This window comes from Sphaerodactylus townsendi, linkage group LG12, assembly GCF_021028975.2.
Source record: "Sphaerodactylus townsendi isolate TG3544 linkage group LG12, MPM_Stown_v2.3, whole genome shotgun sequence".
NCBI lineage: Eukaryota > Metazoa > Chordata > Lepidosauria > Squamata > Sphaerodactylidae > Sphaerodactylus > Sphaerodactylus townsendi.
In genome coordinates this window covers 30,157,562-30,172,549 of record NC_059436.1, presented here as the reverse complement: position 1 = coordinate 30,172,549, position 14,988 = coordinate 30,157,562, and the positions used below count along the sequence as shown (strand labels likewise).

At 44.7% G+C, this 14,988-nt stretch overlaps 1 protein-coding gene across 1 annotated transcript in view; it reads left to right on the top strand.

Moving 5' to 3' along the window:
- LOC125442190 (substance-P receptor-like) overlaps positions 1-6,959 on the top strand; it is a 62,534-nt gene extending 55,575 nt beyond the window's left edge. Inside the window, exons 3-5 of the mRNA XM_048513386.1 lie at positions 1,688-1,838; positions 3,900-4,096; positions 6,338-6,959. Of these exons, the coding sequence (XP_048369343.1) occupies positions 1,688-1,838; positions 3,900-4,096; positions 6,338-6,629 (640 nt within the window). The 3' untranslated portion in view covers positions 6,630-6,959. The remainder of the gene's footprint in view (positions 1-1,687; positions 1,839-3,899; positions 4,097-6,337) is intronic.
- The last annotated feature ends 8,029 nt before the right edge of the window (positions 6,960-14,988 follow it).

Below are 14,988 nucleotides of genomic sequence, written 5' to 3'. Positions count from 1 at the left end.
GCATTCCATCACAGGAGCAATGGAGCATTAAGAAGAAGCAGACCCAGCTACGCTTTCCATCAGCTCCATTCAGAAAAGTCGCTCCATTTCGAGGGAGGGCAAGCTGGTCATTGTCCCCCTTTCCATCTTCACATTTGTGATCTGGAGCTCATGGGCAGCTTCTGGGCACTTAAGCAGAGGAGGCTGGGGGAGCTGGTTCAGGAGCTCCTCTCTGAGCAGCACAGAGTCCAAGTAAAGGAACAGGAAGGAGGGAAGAAGAAGAAACAATGCCACTAAGTACCATTTGTCTCCTTCCTCAGGTTCTGGTGTGTGATGTATGTCAAGGAATACATTGTCATCTGCCTTATGGTTTCAAGTGCAATTTCCAATCTGACCCAGCTTTTACCCTTATTTACCTGTATATACTTAGAGAGACTCTTCCTCTTCGAACATCTTCAGACCTGAACCGTGGCACTAGATATAGGTTCCCTGGCGAGCCCTGATGGCTGTTTGTCTATGTCTGGTGACATATTGCAGTCTTAACAAAACCTTTGTGCCAAGTCTTGATCAAGTTTGCCCTGAGAACATTATTTTATTTAAATAGCACTCAAAAGTGAATTGATGGCTGTTAAGAACTGGTTGCCTCTAGTTGTGTGGCTAGGTGAACTTTCATGATCCTGAACTCCTCCAGAGTGGGCGTATGTCAGTGATAAAGCACAAGATGATATGTACAAGACCCCAGGTGCACTCTCCAGATAAAATGATCTTAGGTAGGAGAACTGGGGAAGATTTCCGAGTTCCTTTCTGAGTTCCATCTGCTGCCACATAAATGTAGATCAAAATATTGGAAAGGGGTGTGTGACTTTGTGAAATAGCTTCCCTGGGAAGAGAAAAGCTTGATCGGGGAGGTGGATCTTTTACAAAAATGCTCTTAAAACCTAGAATTAAGATTTTGTAGCAGTTTGGGCTGTTTGAAGATTTGTATTGAGAAAGAGGCTTTGCCTGTGCATCTTGATGCTGTTGATTCTGGGGGAGATTGTGTAGGAAACTGAATGTGCTAAACTGAGGCAAAGAACATATCAAAATCACTCCTGGCATTTGTTTGCAATATTTATAAACTACCTTTCAACTAGACAACTGTTCCCAAGACAGTTTGCATCAACTGAAAAATGCTATACAAAAATAGAAAAACAGCAAATGTCCAAATTTGTACCTACATCAGGCAATATGTATTTCCACTGATCTACAAGTGAAAGTATTTTCCCATGGCTGTGAATGGAGACCACAGATGGTCATTCCACAACTCTGACCCCCCCCCCCCCCCCGAAAAGGCACTGCTCCTGGGAGCTGAGAACCAGACCTCCCTAAAGGGAAGACCTCAGAGCAGGGCCTCACTGGCAGATCTTATGAGACAACTGAGACCTATAGTACTTTAAATATCTACACCAGTATTTTGAATATGCCCTTTAAAGCCCAGGTAGTTTGACCAAAATGGAACTTCTTGCAAGACCTTGACTTCTGTGAAAATTAAGAATACGGAGTGTTTAGCCACAACTAAAGTGTTACATTTGTTGTTCACAGTAGATGGATGAGTTGCATCTGATGCTGCCTTTATCCTTGTGATCAAGGCAAACTTGGCTAAAAATGCTCCAGCTAAGACATTTGTCTGTACTATAGCAAGAGTTTGACACTCTTCCATTCCTTCCAGGTACCACCTCTCTGTGACCGCGCTAAGTTATGTCTTACCGCTCATAGTGATAGGCTACGCCTACACTATGGTTGGCATTACACTATGGGCTAGTGAGATACCAGGGGACTCTTCGGACCGCTACCATGAACAGGAGTCTGCCAAGCGTAAGGTATGTGACTGCAACTAACCGAGTAGGAACCAACAGGAAAAAGCCATTCTGTTCTGTGTCATATATTCTATAGAAGAGGTTTCCAGACAGTTACTAAGAGGTTATTGGGAGTCAGAAACAATCCTGCTTAACAGCTGACTGTTTCTGTAAGCTAGGGAATGGTGGACTTTGCCTCTCTAAATTAAAAGTTAGCTTACACAGCCAACCTCCGCTGGGAATCTCTGGCCGTTTCCGCACGGGCAAAATATGACGTCGTCGCAACGGAAAAAGAAGCATCAGAGCGAGAGCGTTCGCACGCGCAGCGGCGGAGGTGCGCAGTCGCGCCGTCGCGAAAACGCTAAACCGGCGCGAAGACGGTGTATTCAGAAAACGCTTAAAACCACTCTTTTTCCCCATGTGACGCATCGACGCCGCACTCGTGCGAACAGCCGCCACGGAGCTGTCGTCAAAAATGGCGTCGGGCCTGCACGGCTTCGCAAGTGCGCAGGCGCAACATCGCGAGACGCCGCTTCCGCAGCGCTTCCGTGCGAACCGTCACATTTCTGCGGGGCTGCGGACGCCCGCAGCTCCGCCTGTCTGTGTGAACGCTTTTTTTGGGATGCGTCGCAATTTGCGACGTCATCGCGTCGCTGCTTTTGGCCGTGCGGAAACGGCCTCTCTTATTCTGTTATAACTACTAGTTGTTCTGCACTCCTGTGTTCAACACCCTGTGTTCACTCCATCTGGCTCCCACTGACAGGGGTGTTGAATGACTGCTTAATCTGGTGATACGCTGAAAGCCTTGCTGCTGCATTGTTGCCCAACTTGGCGGGGGGATATGTAGGTCCAGATGTCTTTGCCCATTGCCTTGGATGTGAGCAGCTTGGGACTGCAAGAACATGGCCTAAACGCAATTGATGCTGTATCTATTCCCATTAAACCATTCATGTGCACAAACACGAAACTGACCAACAGTGGAAACCTATGCAGAGTTACTCCAATCTAAGCTCATTGAAATGAGTGGGCTTAGACTGGAGTAATTCTCCTTAATTCTGCAAGTTCTGTCAAGGTCAGTATTTTATTCTGACTTGCCACAGCTCTCTGGGGTCTCAGAGAACTGAGGACTTTCACATTGCTCACTATCTGATTATTTTCACTGGAGATGCTGGGGCTGACTTTAGGGGGTTTTGGCATGCAAAGCAAATGCTCTACAATTGAACTGCAGCCCCTCAAAACTTCACAAAACCTTGGCAATAGATCCCTTAACTCCCAGTTCATTTGGTTTTAATAGAATAAACACAGCTGAGTTGGTACCCTATAACCTTAAAGACCTTAAAGAGTATAGATAGATTGTGAATGTTTTAAAATATTACTTTAAAAGGAACCTGAGATCAAATGGCATGCTCACAAAAACAAGAGCACGAAAACCTGTCTAAAAGGAATAACTCTAAGGAAATGTCAGGTTGCTAGTTTGCCTGGGGACAATGGGACAGCAGGGGCAGTGCCCAGTGCCCACACCTTACATGGTCCCAAAAGTCCATTTTTTTCAAGCTGTTTCAAAAATGCGATCAGAACCAGTCAAGTTATATAGACCAAACTTCACATTGGGCCATATTTATCTAAATCCCATTTGCTGCAGCAGGGGGGTGCAGGAAATGGAAAATGTATTGGGGGCATTCCATTTACAAAAGCAAAGAGTCAGGGGTTTCTCAGCACATATATCGAGTTGCCAACCTCCAGGTGGTGGCTGGAGATGTGGGATAATAACTGATCTCCAGGAAACAGAGATCAGTTCCCTTGGAGAAAATGGCTGCTTTGGAAGGTGGACTCTGTGGCCTTATACCCCACTGAAGCTCCTCCTCTCTCCAAGCCCCACCCCCAACACAGGCTCCACCCCCCTTATCTCCAGGTATTTTCCAACCCAGAGCTGGCAACCCTAGCACAGTAAGATTTTCCTGTTAAGCTCTCTGTCAGGCTCCTGCTGGCTACTGTGAGCCTAGCAAGGCTGTAGTGGCTTCGTTTTTCCTATTTCTAGATACCAGCTGGATGTCTTTACCATGTAAGCCTGTCCTTCTTCAACAGGTGGTGAAGATGATGATCATCGTGGTGTGCACCTTTGCCTTCTGCTGGCTTCCCTTTCATATCTACTTCCTCCTGCAATATATCAATATCGGCTGGTATGAGCAAAAGTATATTCAGCAGATCTACTTAGGAATCTTATGGCTGGCCATGAGCTCCACCATGTACAACCCAATTATTTACTGTTGTCTCAACGAAAGGTAAAGGACAGTGTTTGCTTGCAATATAGTTAAAACTGAAAAAAGATTGTTTTGTTGTTGTGGCCTGATTAGTTCAAATATTTTAGTGCCCGGGGAGGGGGTGGAGACCAAATGTATTTAGTCACTTCTAGAATTTTGAGAAAGGGTAGTGAACAGCATTACAAAATGGCCGCTGCAGGAAACAGAACCAATCACAAAATAGCTGTTGGAGGATGAGAGTTGGCTATAGTTGGCAACTCCAAGTTGGAAAATTCCTGGAAACGTTGGGGTGTAGCCTGGGAAGGATGGGGTTTCGGAAGGGGAGGAGCCATGATGAAATACAGTCCACCCTCCAAAGCTGCCATATTCTCCAGTCAAAATGCCAGGAGGAGATCTCCAAGCCCCAACTGGAGGTTGACAAGCCTAGACTTGGGACATTCTAAGCCAAATTTGTGATGGAGGCAGCTGTTTCTGAATGGATGCTGCCTGCAAACCTCAACTGATACCTCTTGGGATCTTCTGAAGCATCTCCTGCTACAACAGAAAAGAAGTGACTACTTCAAGAAACACTGTGGGAAAGCAGGAAGTGGGCACCAGAAAACACACTAGTGAGCCCATGAGTACCATTTCAGGGATCACCACTTCAATACACTACAACAGCTTCAAAATATATGGTGGTGTCATAATTAGGGTTGCCAACTTTGGCTTAGAAAATTCTTAGAGAAATGGGAGCCATGGCTGAGAAGGACAGTGAGGGAAGGGAGCTCAGTGGGAATGTGATGTCATAGTCTGACCTCCAAAGTTGCCATTTCCTCCAGGGCAACTGATCTCTATGGTCTGGAGGTCGATTGTCATTCTGGGAGAATTGCATATATATATACTCATACATATGAATTGTGAAAGCCAAATCAGATTGGCTTTTGGCTACAAATAAAAAAAATTAAAATTTGAACTCTGAAATTTGAAGCTACAGATTTTAAATGTGGGAGTGATAACAGGGTATCTGTTGAACCTTATTAATCTTGTTTTCCGGCACAGTGAGGTTTGTGGTTGAGGCTGCGGGCCTTGGTTCATCAGGCTGCTTAGACCCCATTAAAATCAGTGGGTGGCCAACAGCATGTGCTGCCTTGGTCTGTCTATAGTAATGCTTATTTATTGTTTGGAATGGAAGTAAGCATATGAAAGGAGAAACAGATAACAGGCTAGCACAAGGCTTGCACAAAGGATTCCTACTGCTTGTCTTCTGGGGAAGCGAGAATTCCTCAGAAACTGGGCAGGCCAACTCCTGAGAATCTCCGCTTTCGTTGGAAGTGCACGACTCACGCTTCTATCCCACGGCAATGAAGATATGCTAAATTAAAAGCGTGTTTATGTTGTCAGTATTGTCTGTTGAAATCCTAGACATTTGAATAAGATCTTTGGTGACAGGATAAGATGTTTGTCATCAAGGGCACAGCTCTGGAACTTCTAGCCCTTCCCCCAGAATCAATCTGCAAATTAAGAGAAATTATGCAAGTATGCTTAATGGATATATAGGCAATTCAGCTTTGTGTATTGATTGCTTAGGCTCAGTTTTGGGTTTTGTTTTTGGTAGACAGCATACATATGAGAATATCCTTGTGTGTATAAGGAAGGAAAACGAGATCTAAGATGCATAAGAACATAAGAACAAGCCAGCTGGATCAGACCAAAGTCCATCTAGTCCAGCTCTCTGCTACTCGCAGTGGCCCACCAGGTGCCTTTGGGAGCTCACATGCAGGATGTGAAAGCAATGGCCTTCTGCTGCTGCTGTTGCACCAGATCACCTGGTCTGTTAAGGCATTTGCAATCTCAGATCAAAGAGGATCAAGATTGGTAGCCATAAATCGACTTCTCCTCCATAAATCTGTCCAAGCCCCTTTTAAAGCTATCCAGGTTAGTGGCCATCACCATCTCCTGTGGCAGCACATTCCAAACACCAATCACACATTGCATGAAGAAGTGTTTCCTTTTATTAGTCCTAATTCTTCCCCCCAGCATTTTCAATGAATGCCCCCTGGTTCTAGTATTGTGAGAAAGAGAGAAAAATTTCTCTCTGTCAACATTTTCTACCCCATGCATAATTTTATAGCAGAATACAGATGTGAAGCCTGCAGAATACAGATGTGAAGCCTGGACCTGTGAGACGGTGCTATTTGTCAAATGCTAGTTAAATATGTGTCCTCAATGTTCCTTTCAGCACATGCATTACTGCAACACAGCTGTTCTGGTCTGTCTTCTCAGGTTCCGGATTGGGTTCAAGCATGCTTTCCGGTGGTGTCCTTTCATCAATGCTAGCAAGTATGAAGGGCTGGAAATGAAATCAGCCCGGTACCTCCAGACCCAGAGCAGCATGTACAAAGTCAGCCGGATGGAAACCACAGTCTCTTCTGTCATTGGCAACCCAGAGGAAGACCTTGAGGACAGCAGCAAAATGAAGCGTCTCTCGGTGGATCTGACATCCAATGGCTCTTCCCGCAGTGACTCTAAGACAGTGTCGGAGAGTTTGAGCTTCTATTCCAACACACTTTCCTAAGCTACCTGTTCCTCCGAGCAAAGGCCACCGAAAATGTCTCAGTCACATGTGTGACTTGATTTCCATCTCTCTAATGAAAACACTGTTACTTGTAAAGAAAAAAGAAATGGTCCCATCTTTTCCAACACTGATCATGACTGGAGCTTGCCTTCCTTTGTGATATCTGCTGTGATGTCCTGTCTGGTGACTCAAATAATGATCTTTATTAACTAGTGGGTTCTTGTTTGTGGATCCTGTGTTGTGGTGCATTTGTACAGTGCCCTCATTCCTCATTCTGAAGTTCTCCTGGCTAATCACCAAATATAATCACTGTGACTTTCTTTTATTCAATCCCTGCTGCTCGTCTTCTCTCTGCTTCTGCGGGTTTTGGTATCATCCCCCTCTTCTAGTTTCCTACACATAGCAGCTAATGAGGAAGATACAGACAGGACTGATAACCTTTTACACTAAAAATTGGGGGCAGAAATTTACATTGCATATATTATTTTGGAAGAATTTGAGTTTCCAAAACCTATCTTTGGCTGCAAATTGAAGTGTATCCAAAATCTGAAATTTAGAATTCAAAATCCAAATTAGGCATTTTTATATACAAGTATGAGGATTTGAATGCCCAGGGGCATTTCCCCCCAAGATTGGCTCCCTCCCTTCAGGTATATCTGGTATATTTCCAAGATTATTTTAATCCCATGTACTTTCTCTTTCATGCACCAGCTGTACTAACACTCAGTTAAAGAAACACCTCAACTCATTGTATCGGTTTGTGTCTGTGTGTCCACCAAATGAAGGGAATTCCCTCTGAGAATTTCAAAGTGTGCCCTGGGAACCAGCCATGTTCAGGGTGCTTGTGCTTGGGGAAATGCATGATATCTGTATAAAGAAAGGGAGGGATACCACATCAGTGGGAAGCCTGGAAACTATTGCATGCAGAAAGGTAGTTAATTATTAGGGGGTCTATATCCTGGCCTTCTCACTGACCTGCTGTTTTTACTATGTGCAAGGTTGTTTTCGTTGGGAGCTACTCAAACATGTGTGTGTGTGCTCATATGTACATGAATGCGCACCCAATGTATCAGCAGAGGCATTCCAAGAAAAGCTTTAACATTTGGTCCTACTCAGTGGTGGGATCCAAAAATTTTAATAACAGGTTCCGATGGTGGTGGGATTCAAACAGTGGCGCCGCTGCACACACGTACCTCCAGTCCCTATTGGGCAGGGAGGTTGCTTTAGTAGCCCCTTCTCGGCACTCAGAAAAATTAGTAACCACTTCTAGAGAAGTGGTGAGAACTGGTTGGATCCCACCTCTGGTCCTACTGATTATCCAAGGTGGCCATGATGTGTCTGTCCTGTGTTGGTTCTCCTATTTACTTGACTGATGAAGCCACAACAGCTTAGGTGAGACCATAGGAAAAGGATGGGTTCAGTGGAGCACCTGCTTTGCAAAATGTTACAGTTCTGTAAAAGGCAAAATATGGAGTGGGTCAAGTATCCAAAGAGCTCACATTTACTGGGGTCAATGATGAACTGGCAATTATAAGTGCAGCTAAACACCCTGGATGTTATTTCAGCATAACATGCCAGGATAGAGCAGCTTACATGGTTGCAACTGCACTGTGTGAGACTTTGCATTATACTGATTGGTTTTGAGTCATTCTCAAACCAAATGTTCTCAAGGTAGCTTGTAAGGTTAATGCAGCACAAGCAATGTGGGTGTTTTAAGAGCCCTCAAGTCACACCCGATCAATGGCCACCCTATGAATCAATGTCCTCCAAAACATCTAATTGTTAACAGCCTTGCTCAAGTCTTGCAAACTGAGGGCTGCGGTTTCCTTTATAGAGTCAATTCATCTCATGTCGGGACTTCCCACATAAACATTAAAAAGGATCATAAAACCATAAATATTGTGGCTTTTGTGGTTCTGGAAGGCTTTGCTGGATCAGTGGTGAGCTGGCAATTAATAACTGCCTGGATCCAGAATTGGTTGCCAAGCAACCAAGACACACTTCCCTAGCCTGATCCTCCAGTTGTCCCTCCTGCCCGCTCGGTGTTGCTGAAAAACAAAATGGCAGCAAAAGAAAAAAAAATCCATTAGTGACATTAAGTGACAACCACTCCTCTCCAGTTAGAAACTTCCATGGCGTGGTGATAAAGGAAATTGCTATGGAGAACCTATCCATGTTGCAAATGTCAATGATGCAGCCATGAAACAATATAAAGTCATAAGTATGGCCTGTAGGCCCATAGTTCAGTCATGACCCACACTGGTGTAAGGGAAGTGCATCAATCATCTGTTGCACACAATGGACTGGTCCACATATGAATGCTAATCACTCAACAGTTGCAGGGTCCAGCGGTGGCCTGTATGTGTGGATGAGCTGATAGAACCTTAAGATCACTTCCCCTTTGGCAAAGGTCAACCAAACAACCAAGGGTCAACCAAGCAATAGGAAAGTGAGCCACATTCTTTCATAATGACTGGCTTGCTTGGGGTTGTTGCCAATGTCTTTGAAGGCAAAAGGTTAAAAGAAAAGAAAAAAACCAGGGCAGATGCAACTTATCATCTGCATTTCACAATGTATGTGGTTTCTTGTACACATTGTGTGGATTTCTGGGCCGTTTTGTTTTTACTTACATTTGCAGCAAGGTAGTCAAATTGTGTCATTTTGCTGTGAAATGAAAAATGCTCTATTACATGACCTGTACGCTGTTACCATTTACAGTATACCAGTCTGCTGTTTTTGTTGACAAAATGTTCTGACATTCTGGCAAGCCAAGGACAAAGGTCCCCATCTGATCAGCTTGAGTGGAAATTGTTCCTATGCAAAGGGTCAGGGCATTTATTATATTGTAATTTGATGGGACCATTTGGTTCACGTCCAAGGAATTTTTAAAAACTGTCTCCTGAAAGAGCAAAATCAGATCCTCAGCTGTTGTAAGTAGAGGGTAATATAATGGCTCTTAATGGATCTGTTGATTCAAAACTCTAGGTAAGAATTTGACCCTGTAAGGAAATGCTTGCAAAGAAGAGATTCTCCAGAGCTGGTGAGGACAGAATAGCAAAAGCAGAAGAGGAGTGCAAAATTGAGATGGTGAAAGATGAAAGATGACTTGCACTCAAAAGCCTGAGAACTATCCAAGATGCTTAGAGAGGCAGTGGCCTTTTCTTCACAAGTTGTTTACAATGAATCTTGTCCCCAATCCTGTTCTTTTTTTCTTTTTAATTCTGCATGTTTTCCTCTCCCTTTGGTTCTGGAAATGTTTTCCATTCATTTTTCCTCCATTGATTTCCTGAGCACTTCTAACCATATGTTTTTCGAAATCTATTTCTGACCCAGCTTCCTTTGAGCATGGGATCATGTTGAAATGGCCTTTATTTCTCTACCCCACCAAACACCTGGCCCTCATCCATGCCGACGTGTAGTCGCCCAACCTCCCCTTCAGCCATTTTCTCCTCTCCCTCATCCTCCATTTTTAAAGAAACTTTTAAAAAAATGTTCCCTTCATTGTATCTCATCAGCAATGTAACATTAGGGCACAGACACAAGCCTGGCCCATAGTACCAGTTTTGCCAATTTCATCTTGAGTGAAAAGTAAAATTGACAAGGGGAGTTGCTTTTGATGGAGGACATTGACAAGGGACTGCCTCAGTAATGGCCAGGTGTTACAGAGTAGGGATTCAGACCCTATAGCAGCCATTTAGTGGAAGAAGAAGAACAGTTTGGATTTATATCCCCCCTTTCTCTTTTGTAAAGAGACTCAAAGGGGTTTACAATCTCCTTTCCCTTCCCCCCCCCCCCACAACAAACACCCTGTGAAGTGGGTGGGGCTGAGAGAGCTCTGAAGAGCTGTGACTAGCCTAAGGTCACCCAGCTGGTGTGTGTTGGAGTGCATAGGCTAATCTAGTACCTCAGATAAGCCTCTACAGCTCAAGTGGCAGAGCGGGGAATCAAACCCGGTTCTCCAGATTAGAATGCACCTGCTCTTAACGACTATACCACACTGGAGGGGATGACATGTGGAGTGGAAGGGGAAGCTAGAATCATGTTGGGGGAGCATCTATTCCTGCAAAGGAGGCCCAGACACAGGGGTGGAGTGTGGGGAAACTGTGCCCGGGGCATGCGCACACCCTGCACCCCTGCCGCAGCGGTGCCCACCCCTGCCATGGCCCAGCCACACTTCCGCCACTGCTCCGCCCAAGCGTTGTGCCTCCCTCACCCCGTTAACGCTATGCCACTGCCCAGATGCATTATAAAGGAATGTGGGAGGTTGGAAGTGACTGGATTTAGGAGGGTGAAGAAGCAGCTCTAGAGAAACAGTCAGGAGGCTGGCGGAGAGAACAGGCCACTCAGTGCAAAGAAAAAAACCCCAGCGATGTCTAAGGCTTTCACAGTTGGAATCAACTGGACGTTGTGGGCTTTCCAGGTAGTGTGGCCATCGTCTGGTATTTTTGGCTCCTAACGTTTTGCCCACATCTACGGCTGGCTAGGCCACAGAGAGCAACACATCTTATCATGACATGCCTCTGAAGATGCTAGCCATAGATGCAGTTGAAACGTTAGAAGCAAAAACAATCAGACCATGGCCACGCAGCCTGGAAAACCCACAACACCCCCAAAAAAACCTCCCCAAAACTCCACAGGACAACATCGTTGTCCCTTCTGCACATTCTCATACATAAAGATAGAATTTACTCATATAATTAGGAACAGATTATTCTCATCCTACAAAGCATCCTGTAATCATCTTGGCTGATTATCAATTAAGTCTTTAATTAGCCGTTTTGGGTCTGCCAAAGCAACAATGATTGGGATCTCTGTCAAATGTGCATGGCTGATTCCAATAGAAGGTCTGCTGTCATTATCAGGAGGGTATATGTCTCACCAGCAGGTTTCAGAGTGCCAAAACAGGAAGTCGGAGACAGTCATTTGTCTTAATGTGTCATTCATTCTGCCAGGAAGGATAATATAATTCTACAAATACTGCCTGAAATATTAATAGGTAAATATGGGCGAATGAAACAAGCAAAGGCTGAAATTCTGAGTCTGTGCGCACTGTGGATGTGGGAATGCCAGATAGATACCTGTTACCAGGCATAATTCTCACGCAGATGTGATGAACAATAGTAGCCTCTTCATTATGCTGTAGGATAGGTCAGTTCACTCCCACCCTGCCCCTCTGTGGATTGTAACACATGCCATTCAATGCCTACATTGCAGCCTCCCACTCCCATGAACTTTGGGGGCTAGGAAATTTTGGGAGATTTGTGGGCAAAGCCTGGGGGGAGGAGTTTTGGGAAGGGTGGGAGCTCATTAGAGATGTGGTGCAATGCAGTCCATGCTCTGAAGCTGCCATTCCCCCCACCCCCCACCCCCTGGGAACTGATCACTGTAGGTTGGAGATAAGTGGCAATTGTGGGAGATCCACAGGCCCCACCTTGATGTTGACAAACCTACCCATGATAGATACTTTCCTCCTCAAAATGGTACCAGTTATGTACGAGGAGCAGCAGTGGTGTAGTGGTTAAGAGCAGGTGCATTTAAATCTGGAGGAACCGGGTTTGATTCCCTGCTCTGCCGCTTGAGCTGTGGAGGTTTATCTGAGGTACTAGATTAGCCTATGCACTCCAACATACCCCAGCTGGGTGACCTTAGGCTAGTCACAGCTTCTTGGAGCTCTCTCAGCTCCACCCATCTCACAGGGTGTTTGTTGTGAGGAGGGAAGGGCAAGGAGATTGTAAGCCTACAGGAGAGAAAGGGGGATATAAATCCAAACTCCTCCTCCTCCTCCTCCTCCTCCTCCTCCTCCTCCTCCTCCTCAGAATAACTAGGGCAGAAGGAGGAAAGGACCAGAGAAAAGGGTGGGACTTGGGGTAAGAGGGAGGATGTTGCAGTGGGTGAAGAAATACCTGAGACTGCCCTCCTTTTTTTCCCCTGACCCTACTCTCTCCCTCATTGCAGTTCTTTGTCAGCCCTTGTCTTCACCTGTTTTTCCTAAATGTGAGACTGTCTGCAAGACAGGAAATATTCTTCTCCTTCTTGGGAGCGGGGGGATATCTCACGTAGAAGAAAAGGAAGAAAAGTTGGATTTATATCCCCCCTTTCTCTCCTTTATGGAGACTCAAAGGGGCTTACAAACTCCTTTCCCTTCCCCCCTTACAACAAACACCCTGTGAGGTAGGTGGGGCTGAGAGAGCTCAGAAGAACTGTGACTAGCCCCTTCTTACCCAGGATTTCCAAGAAGTGGTGTATGTGTGTGCATGCACATGCTTAGTTCAGCATAAAAATGCAGTGTCGGTGAAGGAAATGAATCCTGTCATACCTCACTGCGCTCCATTTCTTGCTACATTTTTCTCCCAACACAGCAGACTTCCTATATTGGAGCCTGAGTGGAGAAAAACCTTTCAAGCACTGTAGTCAGATCTGGGCAGCCATTCTGTTTTCCGTTAAAAACATACCCTATCTCTCCCACACAAACATACAACACTATATAAACAACCACATGAATCTCCTCATCACATCCAGTATCTCAGAACTGCAAAAGTTGGCTTTTTAAGACTGATGTGCAGCGGTACCTTAAAGAAAGCAAAATGTATTCCAGCATAAGATGCTCCAAGTTAGAACTTACTTCATCATATCTCCCTTAGGTTTAAACAGGGCCCTGGGTTTCCTCATCCGCTAGTGGTGTTAGTAGCTCTGCCTGCAGTCCACCCATTGCAGATGTGAAGTAGCTCTTCTTATCATGTTTCACACTGTACAGTACTTAATTACACTGTACATTTAATTGACCTTGCTCATCTTCTTCACTGAGGAGAGGCCCTCACCTGCTCTGTATGATTGACTGAACTCTGGTTATTGTTTCAAACCTATCTCTCTTTGTAGAACAAGAAGAACTTTGGATTTATATCTCACCTTTCTCTCCTCTAAGGAGACTCCAGGTGGCTTCCTTTCCCTTCCTCTCCCCACAACAGATACCTTGTGAGGTAGGTGGGGCTGAGAGAGTTGTGAAGAACTGTGACTAGCCCAAGGTCACTCCCTCAACAGCTCACCTGTTGCTTGTAACTCTAAACTACTGTGGGTGTACCCTCCATGCATCTGATGAAGGGAATTATGACTCACAAAAGTTTATGCTGGAATAAATGTTGTTGGTCTATAGAAGGCCACTGGATTTATTGTTTCATTTTGCTGCAATAGACTATTATGACTCGCTCACTAATCTTTTTAAGACTGTTTCCCATGATAATCTGAACATGCCTACTGGAAAGGATTTCAAAATTAGTTTGGGTATGCACAAAAAATAGCAACCAAAACGATGCCAGTTAAATCACAACAGCTAATTAGGATGCAGGTCATAGTAGTCCTTTAAAGTAAAAGAAACAGAATGTGCATCTTCAGTTAAACATTATATTCATGAAAAGATACTGTGTGCACTGGAGAGAGCAAGCTGACATTTAGAAAAATATTAGAATTCATTTGCAGCTTCAGAGTTTCTTTTTCCAACCCCCCTCCAAGGCTGACATGTCATTTCCTGCACATTATAGCCAATTATCCAAATAAGCCATCCTGACAGTGGAATACATTTAATTGTGAAAGAAATCACCGGAGAAAAGGAGGATTAAAAACATCTGTTTGTGGAATAAAGTAGAGAGCAAGAAAATAAATTGTGAGGATTAGCAAGGAACTTCTTTGCCTCTGCCGTGTAAACCTGCAATGGACACTTTTTAAAGCTCTCTCTGTGTATGTGTGTGTGTGCATGCGTGCGTGCGTGTGCACGTGCAGGTGTATGTGTGTGTGGTAGATTATCATTCATTGAGCAGAATGGTCTCTCAGTCAGGACACTATCCCTTTCCCTTCCCTGTGAAACAATAAAGTGATTCACCTACAGTTCAAAGCAATGGTTAGATAATATTAAGTCCAGATATTATATACATATTCTGATATATACCTATTCTCATCTCCTTTCACTGAACCCCCTCCCCACTCTATCTCCCCTCTCCCTCCTTTGCTCCCCCATATTGCCCCTATTTTCCCTTATGATCCATTTTCTTTCTTCCCTCCCTCTTTTGTTTTCCCCACCTCAATTCTTTCTTGGTGTCTTTTTTCTTTTTCCCTGTGCTTGGGTTGCCAACCAGCCAAGCTTGGGCAACTAGCAGGGAGAATCAGGAGGCAGGAACAATGCAGTGATAAGCCTTATACTGGGCTCATTGCAGCAGCCAAGTCTGGAAGGATTGGTACTTGGCATGATCAGACAAGTGAGGTGTGAATCTGCATATTAAATGAGGATGAAAAATGCATGTGGCTTGTTCACCCTCACTGCAATCATGTCAGAGACAGCTGCTCCTAGTGGCTTATATATTCCTGCACA